The sequence below is a fragment of the Pelophylax lessonae genome (genome assembly GCF_965119305.1).
Source record: "Pelophylax lessonae genome assembly, chromosome: 8".
Classification (NCBI taxonomy): domain Eukaryota; kingdom Metazoa; phylum Chordata; class Amphibia; order Anura; family Ranidae; genus Pelophylax; species Pelophylax lessonae.
The window spans coordinates 236,292,852-236,304,155 of record NC_138775.1 but is presented as its reverse complement, the minus strand read 5'-3'; the positions used below and the strand labels follow the sequence as shown (position 1 = coordinate 236,304,155).

Genomic DNA, 11,304 nt, shown 5'->3' with positions numbered 1-11,304 from the left:
ACAGAACCGCTATTCTCATACTTACAAGGTGTACAGTATTGGATTTTAGTCAAAATCTTACTTTTAAAAACGCTATCTGGAGGAGAGGAAGAGGAAAGCCGGCCGGATCATCACAGAGTGGAGATCACCCCGCTGTAACAGCTTTCATTTGAATTGCCGGGTGCTCGCCAACACACAGCACTACCTCCTGGCCTGGCTCCTTTGATAGACAGAACATCAGTCCAATGCCGGAACGTGTGACGTCTGTCAAAGGAGCTGATCCAAGAGGCGGGACTGTGTGATGGGGAGCGCCCGGCAATTCAAATGAAAGCTGTTCCAGTGGGGTGATCCCCGCTATGTGAAAATCAGGCAGGCTTTCCTTTTCCTCTACTCTCTCTTCCCCGACACACGTTGGGCTGCATTGAGGGGCACACGTTGGGCTGCATTGAGGGGCACACGTTGGGCTGCATTGAGGGGCACACGTTGGGCTGCATTGAGGGGCACACGTTGGGCTGCATTGAGGGGCACACGTTGGGCTGCATTGAGGGGCACACGTTGGGCTGCATTGAGGGGCACACGTTAGGCTGCATTGAGGGGCACACGTTAGGCTGCATTGAGGGGCACACGTTGGGCTGCATTGAGGGGCACACGTTGGGCTGCATTGAGGGGCACACGTTGGGCTGCATTGAGGGGCACACGTTGGGCTGCATTGAGGGGCACACGTTGGGCTGCATTGAGGGGCACACGTTGGGCTGCATTGAGGGGCACACGTTGGGCTGCATTGAGGGGCACACGTTAGGCTGCATTGAGGGGCACACGTTAGGCTGCATTGAGGGGCACACGTTAGGCTGCATTGAGGGGCACAGGTGAAGATGCATTAATAGGCACAGGTGAGGCTGCATTAATGGGCCAAGGTGAGGCTGTATTGATGGGCACAGGTAAGGTGGCATTGATGGGCACAATGAGGCTAAATTGATGGTAATTGATGGGCACAGGGGAGGTTGCATTGATGGGCACAGGTGAGGTTGCGTTATTGGGCACTAGTGAGGCTGCATTGAAGGGCACTGGTGAGGCTGCATTCATGCACTGCACTGATGGGCACTGGTGAGGTGGCACTGATAGGGGGCATTGATGAGCACTGATGGGACTAAACTGATGGGCACTGATAAAGTTGTTATTAATATTTATTTTTGTAACTTCTGCATTCATGCAAAAAGATTTAACGGTGTCATTTTATGAGATAGTTTATAAGGGCGTGATTAGGGGTGGGGCAACTGGTGGCGAGTAACCCTTAAGGCCTGGCTAGTAGCTCAGAGCTTGAAATTTTGAGCCCTGTACTATGCTATAGTAAAATGATTAATTGCAGAATCTGGTTCTTTTCATCACATGGAAGTATTTTAGTAGCCCTGGTTCTGTGATTTTCCTGGTCTTTCCTTTTTTATATATTTATTTTTTGTTTTTGCTGCTTGGGTTTTTAATTCTCAGATTTATCTATTCATGATCCATTTTTTTTTTGCCTTGCAGAAACTTGCTTTCTAAGGAGGAAGACGTCCCTAGAGGATCCGCTTTCAGTTTTCATATCATAGGCATATTGAATGCAATCAGTGGACGGCTGTCTCCATTGATTATACGATGGCTCTTCGCGCTGGTCTCAGGTTATTTATTGGCTGTGGAGCAGTAAGCAGAAGACAGGTTATCAGAAGCTTCTGCCTGGTGCACAAGATACAGGCTGCCAGTTCTGGTCATGAAGGTCATAGAACTCCAGGTGAGGGATTGTTCATTATTCAAAGGTAAATGTGTTGGAGTTGCTGCAATCACTTTAATAAAGACAGGTGCAAATGGATTCTACAACCTGAGAACACTGCTGTAAATACACACATCGGACACCTTATTGGGTACACCTGTTCAATTGCTTGGTAACACAAATTGCTAATCAGCCAATAACATGGCAACAACTCAAGGCATTTAGGCATCTAGACTTGGTGTAGCCAACTTGCTGAAGTTCAAACTGAGCATTTGGAATGGGGAAGAAAGGGGATTTTAAGGACTTTGAACATGTTGGTGTCAGACGGGCTGGTCTGAGTATTTTAAAAAAACTGCTGATCTACTGGGATTTTCACACACACAACCATCTCTCGGGTTACAGAGAATGGTCCGAAAAACAGAAATTTTCCAGTGAGCGACAGTTATGTGGAGTAAAATGCCTTGTTGATGCCAGTAAAATGCCTTGTTGATGACATACAAGACTTAAGTAATGAAAACGGTATTATTAGTAGTAGTAATCAGCATGGATTCATGAAAAATTGTTCTTGCCAGACCAATCTATTAACCTTCTAAGATGAAGTGAGTTGCCATCTAGATAAAGGAAGGCCTGTGGATGTGGTGTATCTAGACTTTGCAAAGGCATTTTACACAGTCCCCCACAAACGCTTACTGTACAAACTAAGGAATGTAGGTATGAACCATAGGGTGAGTACCTGGATAGAGAACTGGCTCCAGGGGAGAGTCCAGAGGGTGGTTATAAATGGGGAGTACTCGGATTGGAAAAGTGGGGTCCCCAAAGCTTCTGTCCTGGGACCAATCCTGTTTAATTTATTCATAAACGACCTAGAGGAGGGGATATCTAGCACAATCTCGGTATTTGCGGATGATACTAAACTAAGCATGCCAATATCTTCTATGCGGGATGTGGAAACTTTACAAGCGAACCTGAACAAAATAATGGGGTGGGCAACTACATGGCAGATGAGGTTTAATGTTGAAAAATGTAAAGTAATGCACTTGGGCGTCAGAAACACGAAAGCAAGCTACTCACTGGGGGGGGTGGGACCTCTGGGTGAATCTTAGGTGGAAGAGGACCTGGGGGTTCTAGTGGATAACAGGCTTAGCAGTGGCATGCAATGCCAAGCCACTGCAAGCAAAGCCAACAGAATACTGGCATGTATAAAAAAGGGGATTCACTCCAGAAATAAAGAGATTATTCTCCCGCTCTAAAAGACCCTGGTCTTGCCACATCTGGAGTATTCCGTCTAGTTCTGGGCACCGGTCCTCAGGAAGGATGTGCTGGAACTTGAGAAAGTCCAGAGAAGGGCAGCAAAAATAATTAGGGGAATGGAGGACATCAGCTATGAGGAAAGACTACAAGCATTGAACTTATTCTCTCTGGAGAAGAAACGCTTGAGGGGGGATATGATATCAATGTGCAAATACTGTACTGGAGATGACCCTAGCATAAGGAACAAACTTTTTTTAGAGAAAGGGAATACATTAAGACACGTGGCCACTCACTAAAACGAGAGGAAAAACGGTTTAACCTTAAAATACGTAAGGGGTTCTTTACTGTCAGAGCAGTAAGGATGTGGAATTCTCTTCAACAAGCATTAGTATCAGCAGGGAGCATCGATAGTTTCAAAAAACTATTAGATGGGCACCTTCAAGACCACAACATACAGGGGTATACAATTTACAGTTAACAGTAAACCCACACACACACACACACATCATAGGTTGAACTGGATGGATTGGTGTATTCTTTTTAACCTCACAAACTATGTAAAAGTTATATAGGTAGGGTTTACAACCTCTTTAAGGGAATTTAGACTGGGTTCTAGTAGTTCAGTGGTTTGGGTTTTTCTTTCTTTGCTGTCTATCACTTTCCAAGTGTGTAAGCTGTGATTGGTAGTGACTGCAGTCTATGACCTTGCTCAAGTCTTCCAACAACTCTGATAGCATGTCTGCAGTCTCTGACCATCTTCAGTAGCATACTCACAATCTCTGACCATTCACAGAAATTTTAAGTGCAGATATACTAAAGAAGTTGAGAAATGTTAACCCAATAACTAAATTCTCTTCAATTAGCCAATCATGTGCAGATGAAATGGGTAAACCATGATTTGCTTTTTACTTTATTGGCTAGTTGAAGTGAATATTTACACAATTTAATGTGTGAACATTCACAGATTCTTTAGTAAATCAGCCTTTGTGTGCCCTTTGGTAGTGGTGGGTGAACGGTTCGGCCCGAACATTTGCCTGTTTGGCCGTGTGATTTGACTTTTTTGTTTTCTTTATAAATGCTATTTTTTGCTGTAGCATGTTCTATATGTGGAAAAAATATAAATAAATCATTAAAGAGGTGAACCTATGCGCTACTAATAGAAAAAAGGAAATCGGAAATAAGGAGAGGAACTAGAAATGTAATGGAACACCAGAAATCTGTGGCTAATTCGGTAGTGTCACCACATACAAAAATTGTTATAATGAAGGAGAGAATCAGCGCAAGATGTCTAAAATTGGTGGACCATAAAACACTGATACATGAGTAAAAACTTAGACAAAAATAATCTTCTAAAAAAACTACAATATAATGTATAAAGTGCCAAAGTGATCAATCAGGTGCTCATGTGCCGAATAAATATATATAAGTGATTATCCTTAATCACAGTAAAATATTAAAGTGGTATAAAATGAAAGATGTAGTTGTAAAAAATGATAAAGTCCAGCTAAATAGTTGCTGTATAAAAAAAGTGAACTACTACAACCTTAAGTTGCACAGTGAATATCTAAGATGAACTAAATCAGGTGCCAGTGACGATATCAATAACAAAAGTGACAGTGAATTCACTTGAAGTGCTAAATGAATAAATAAAACGCAGTGAACAGCAATAATGAATGAATTACAAAATTGCAAAGTCCCAAAGTAAGTGCAGAAAGTGCAAAAAATGCCAAAAATTACAATAATAGAAAGTTCATATGTGATGGAGTGACACAGGACACTTCCGGTGACAACCCGGTGCGGACTTTCGTGAGCTTGGAATCCAAAATGAAGTGTAATGGCCGCTCGCCTACATTAACACTCAAAAGAGCGTTTAGGGTATAATGGATCACCCTGTAGACCCTCTGGATCAATCTCCAATCTGCTGCGAGGCTAGGGTAGTCCCTCTGCACTCCTCAAATATATGGATGTAACGAATGGATCAATCAGTTATCTTCTATAATATCAGGTATGCGGCAACAGCTGCAGAGTTCCTAGGGTACTCATTCATCAGAGATAAATAGGGGGGACTCTCATAGTGTAGTATATTCAATCATTTTAATGAATCCAAAATAAATCACACTTAAAATAATGATGAACAAGGAAAGCATTCAGGAAATGGTACAGGATCCCGCCGACGCGGTCCGTTCCGATACTTCTGGTCTCGGCCGTAGACCAGAAGTGACGTCACCACGGCTTCCCCCTCCTGTCCCACTGGGAGACCCGGGCATCCTACCTTCACTGCCGCCGTCTGACCGGGTCTCCATCTGCACCGCCGCCGTCTGACCGGGACTGACATGACATTACTTCCGGGTACTGGTGGTGCCGAATTAAAAAAACTTACAGCATTCAAAACAGCCAAACTTGGCGTTTTGAATGCTTTTAAGTGCAGAGGAGGCCCTCTACATTAAGAAAGTTTGCCACCTCTCTTCTACATCAATTTTTTTTTTTCCAATTTTCTACAGATTTGAGCAGCTATGTTTCCCGGTCACACACGTGTGGAGAGTTGAACACGGATCACGTGGGTCAGGAAGTCACGTTGTGTGGGTGGCTTCAGTATCAGAGGTGAGTAATGAGAGTTGTTGGTGTATGCAGAATGTTGTGCTCCATACAGTCTGCTTTTCTTGACGACAGAAATAGGTTGTCATTCAAAAAATGTTATAACTTGCCATCTGTCTCTTATCATTTCATGGACTCCTTTTGTGGTAGGAGTGGTTTTCGCCAATAGTTTTTTGGAATAAAGTAACTTACTTGTAGACTTTGTATAGACTGCTAAATTTTAACTGCATAGGCGTGGAACATCTCCTATTTTATTTAAATAAATTATCAGTGTGCAAAAAATTGGGATGGTTCTTATGTAGAAAACAGGCCCTATTCCACAGCCTTGCCATAAAAGGATCCTGATCTGGTCATTTCCTTCTTGTATTTGAAGAGGTAGCTTATAGGGCTAAAATCATGATCCTTCACTACTCAGTGAATTGCAAGCATGATATGCAAAGACTGGTTTCCAGGTCAATAGCTAACTAGGTAGTAAAGGAAGGATCAGGATGACCAGCAGTCCTTAGTTACATAGTTACATAGTTAGTGAGGTTGAAAAAAGACATCAGTCCATTCAGTTCAACCTATGATGTGAGTGTGTGTTTGCTGTCTTTATACCACCCCACTAGATGTAGTAAAACTTGGGGAAATCTTAATAAACTTAGGATAAACTGTTGTAAGGATAAATGTATCCTAAGGGCAGTGTCTCTTTAAAATACACATCTAATATTTACCATTACAAGCTCTGGTGAATCAAACCTTTGTTGTCTTGCAATGTGCAGGACACTAATAAATCCCTGAAGCTCTATAAGGACACACTAGTGCTGTAACAAGTGAGACCACAGCACGTAGATCCATTCCAGTTTATGTTTAGACTACAGAATAATTAGCCTGAGAGTAGGAATAGTTGACTAGTTTAGTACTCTGGGCAGGCCTGACACCACTGTATCCACAAAAATGCTGTGTGTTGACAGCATACAACAGGGCCGAATAGCGGAGTGCATTATTTGGCAGATCTAAAAGTAATTTACTTGTACTTGTAGGGCTTTAAAGGGCTTATTCAGATGGACAAATAGTCTGCTGCATTCAGATGTGGCTAAATTCCACATCTGGAGGCAGCAGCACTCTGTGCTATGGCCGCATACACACTTGCCAATTAGTTGTCACCAGCCCTGGGTGCAAACTGTCTGTGGCCGTGGCAATTGGAAGCCCTAAACACATGCAAGCGCTCATATGAGTGGTTATATGTGAACAGCGATGGCGCCGCCAGCCATTGATTTGTGCAAGGTGTAAATCTGGCCACAGCTGTTAGTGCATGGGACTAGTTTCTCAGAAGGCAAGAATCACAATCTATTTTCTGGTTGTCACCTGTCTGAATTGGCTCTAAAGGGATAAAAATGGGGAAGTTTGCATGTACTAAAATGTTGTTGTTTTTTTGCTTTTATTTAACTTATACATACACTTTAAAGCCCATACTTTAAGCCCCCGTTCACATAGGGGCGACGCTACTTCGCACCGCGACCTCGGAGCGGCCGCCACGGACTTCATAACATTGAAGTCTATGACGGTCGCCTCCTGGTCGCCCCAAAGAAGCTCCGGACCCTTTTTCTAAGTCGAGCGACTTGTGTCGCTCCTATTAGAACGGGTCCGCAGCTTCCCTATGGGAGGCGACCTGTGAGGCGACCAGGTCGCCTCACAGGTCGCCTTAGTGTGAACGGGGGCTTAAGGGAGCCTGCTGGATATAAATATCTTTTTATCAGGTTTTGTTAGATCTTTTACAGTGCATTTAGTTGTTTGGCAGTTGTATTGATCGCTGTACAGGTGCATTTCAACAAATTAGAATAACATCAAAAAGTTTAATTTTTTTTCAGTAATTCAATTGAAAAAGTGAAACTCTTATATTATATAGATTCATTACACACAGAGTGATTGAAATATTTCAAGCATTTCTTTCTATTATTTTGATGATTACGGCTTACAGCTAGTGAAAACCCAAATCTCAGAAAATTTTAATATAACATGAGACCAATAAGAAAAAGGATTTTTAATACAGAAATGTTGGCTTACTGAAAAGTATGTCCATGTACAGTATAGTATAGAATAATTGATGGTGCGCTATATCAAAACTTATAAAGTGTGTATTCCAATCGATACAAAAACAATTCCAAATATAAACAAAATATATATACAGAAATGGTGAAGAAAAGTCCCACGACACAACTGCGTCAATAGTGAGACCACCAACAGTGATGGTGACAAGTGAATGTGTCTTCTATACAATACAAATCAATGTATAAATGTAAATAAACAGTGTATAAGTCCCAACACAATTATATCAATGGTGAAACCACCAGCAATGGTGAGGTGCTGACAGGTGATGGTTAATTCGCTTTGTGAATTGAAGTTCCCTCCACCTGCTGGAAAGCCTCCTTACCGGACGGAATAGGGTAAGTGCTTTTCTATAGTGAAAATAAACAATCCTGGTGCCCAAACTGAACAAAGTGCTCCCCGCCGTGCATTCACAAGAGCCCGTCAGGCCTCTTACCAGATCAAATGGGTATATCAAGCACTGCTCACTGCTCTCAGGTTCAACCGATATTGGTAGCCACAATGGATGTAGAAGTCATATGCCACTCCACTGTTCACAGTCGGGTAGGTTTCTGTGTTCAGATAGTACTCATGGCCACTTGTTATGGGTGATTATGAGGATCATTTCGCTCCAGCATTAACATGTAAAAGAATAACTGCCCATGGTGCATTACCCTTGATATTGCTTTATTGAATAAAAATTGCACTTACATGTATGCGGAATGGACTTCACATAAAGTTAGAAAGCGTTGAGGGATTCCTAGATGCCTGGGTCCGGCTGCAGCTCGGATCCTAAGCGACGTGGTGACGGCACGCCTCCTGCCTGACGCGTTTCCGCCGATTGGCTATCTTCAGAGAAAGGAGGTTCTCGCGCGCCGTCACTTCCGTCCTTTTATTCTAAAGGGAGCCGCGTCACTTCCGGTGTCTGCAGAGGAGGCGCCGGAAGTCTCTTACGGGTTCCTCGGCTTCAAATTATTAAATACATCTTAATATCCATAACAGTAATCAAATCTGGAGGTGGTTTAGTGATATTTGAAACGGAAAGGTTCCTCTTCAATACTTTTAGTACATCGCAAGTGACTGTATATCCCCTCGTTTCTCGATCTCTCTACTGCTAAAATTCAACTATTTAATATTGGATGTACTTTAAACTCTCAATAGAGAGTACAGTCTATCCACATTTATAATTGGGATAAAATCTTACATAAATATCTCTATTTAAATGTCAACCTTGACACCGGAAGTGAAGGGTCCGATATTCCTATAACTAGGGATTTGTTGACATGTAGATATATATTTAAAATCTAAAGCTAAAATACAACATAGTAACTTTTAAAATATATATAAATGAATAAAACACCTCTATATAAAAATACATTCTGTAAAATAATAAAAAATTTTAACATACCAGATCTCTACACGTGGTCTGAATGTATGTATGTATAAAAAAGTTACATGCTGGAAGGTATGAATTTAATACTAGCTATGTATTAACTGTTGTTAACCACTTAAGGACCGAGCCTATTTTTGACACATTTTGTTCACAAGTTAAAATCAGTATTTTTTCCTAGAAAACAACTTAGAACCCCCAAACATTATATATATTATTTTAGCAAAGACTCTGAAGAATAAAATGTCGGTCATTGCAATAATTTTTGTCACGCGGTATTTGCGCAGCGGTCTATAAAGCGCCATTTTTTTGGAAAAATTTTGAAAAATCACATTTCACTGCATTTAAAAAATACTAAACAGTAAAGTTAGCCCATTTTTTTTGTATATTGTGAAAGAACATGTCACGCCGAGTAAATAGATACCCAACATGTTACGGTTTAAAATTGCGCCCCCCCGTGGGATGTCGACAAACTACGGTCAATAGAGATCTCAATCTGCGACGCTTTAAATTTATTTAACGGTTACCAGTTTAGAGGTAGAGTGTAGCTCTTTTTTTTAAATTATTGCTCACACTCTGGCGATCGCGGCGATACCTCACATGTGTGGTTTGAACAGCGATTTCATTTGCGGCTCGACTTGCGTATACGTTTTTTTTTTGTGCGCGAGCTAACGGTGACGGGGGCGGCTAAATTTTTTTTTTTTTTTTTTCCCATTTATTTTATTTATTTTTTTAACTTTATTACAGTTTTAAAAAAAAAAAAAAAATCTGATCACTTTTATTGCTGTCACAAGCAATGTAAACATCCCTTGTGACAGCAATATGTCGTGACAGGTACACTTTATGGAGGGATCGAGGGTCTAAAAGACCCTAGACCCCTCCACTACACTTCCCTGTATGCAAAATGCCAAAAACGGCGTTTTTGCATACAGCCGATTTTCAAATTTGCCGCCTTTTGCGGCACAGTAACCCGGAAGTGACGTCATGGACGCCGCCTCCGGGTTACGTCAACGGAGCCCCGATCGATGCTGTTTCCGGCATTCATCGGGACTCCATCCAGCCGGCGGACGCGCCGGCTGGGTGCTCGGGGCTCCCGGTGGGACGGGAGCCCCGAGCAAAGCCACGGAAGGCGGCGGGAGGGGGGGGGACGCTCCCGAGCCGCATCGGTCGGTACCGACGGAAAGCCAACCGTCGGCTTCAAACCACGGTACCGGAATGATGCCTCTAGCTAGAGGCATCATCCCGGTACACTACCGCAAAGTTTACTGACGTAGACCTACGTTAGTATGCGGTAAGTGGTTAATATGAGAGTTGATATCCCAGTCTATGTTATGACCTCTAGGTCTGTAACACTTTAGCTCATAAATCCAAAAGGTCTCACGTCTCGAAATTGACCTTTGTAGGTTACTACCTCTCCAATGTGGGACGTGTTTTTCAATGACCGTGATTTTGAGTTTTTTTGGATCTTTGTTATGGCAAGTAGCATAATGCTGGGAGACACTATGTCCTGGGAATCCATTATGGATATTTGTTAAGTGTTCTCCAACACGAATGCCTGCTGTCCTAATAGTCCTACCTACGTACTGTAGGTTACATTCGCATTGTAGTAGGTATATTACACCTTTGGTATCACATGTTATGAACTCTCTGATGGGATATTCTTTCCCTATAGTGGTGGAAGTAAATTTGTTGGTTCTCAGTGTAATTGCCTCTGTGCATATCCGGCACCTTTTGCAGGGATAAAAGCCCTTCATGTTTGGGAATATCTCCATCTTAATGGGTCTTTCGACTGGGTTTCTGGCTATTAATTCCTTCAGGTTAGTCGCCTTCCTGAAGATTATTTTAGGTTGGGTCGGTAAGACTTGCCCTAAGATTTTGTCCTCTTGTAGGACACCCCAGTACTTCCTAAAAATATAATTGAGCCACTTATAATTGCTGGAGAACTTAGTGGTGAATGCGTATTCAAAGTGAGGAGAAGTTAGAGTATTTTTACATTTTGGTTCCACTAAGTTCTTTTGCTCCATGGGCATGACATTTTCAATCTCTTTGTCCAGCTCCGAGGTGTCATACCCTTTTTCCACGAACCTCTGCTTCAGGGTCCCTACTTGTTGTTGGAAATCTTCTTGTGTAGTACAGTTCCTGCGGATCCTTCTAAATTGACTTCTAGGTACTGAGCCAAGCCATTTGGGATGGTGACAGCTGTCAATAGCTATGAAACCGTTTCTATCCGTTGGTTTAAAGAACGACTTGGTTGCAAAGCCCGAGTTTTTACGATAGA

The 11,304-nt window shown here is 42.3% G+C and overlaps 1 protein-coding gene across 1 annotated transcript in view; it reads left to right on the top strand.

Annotated features, from left to right (window-relative positions):
- The first annotated feature begins 1,506 nt into the window (after positions 1–1,506).
- The window catches only part of DARS2 (aspartyl-tRNA synthetase 2, mitochondrial), an 85,048-nt gene continuing 75,250 nt past the window's right edge, over positions 1,507–11,304 (top strand). The window contains exons 1-2 of the mRNA XM_082264858.1: positions 1,507–1,744; positions 5,476–5,575. Of these exons, the coding sequence (XP_082120984.1) occupies positions 1,612–1,744; positions 5,476–5,575 (233 nt within the window). The 5' untranslated portion in view covers positions 1,507–1,611. The remainder of the gene's footprint in view (positions 1,745–5,475; positions 5,576–11,304) is intronic.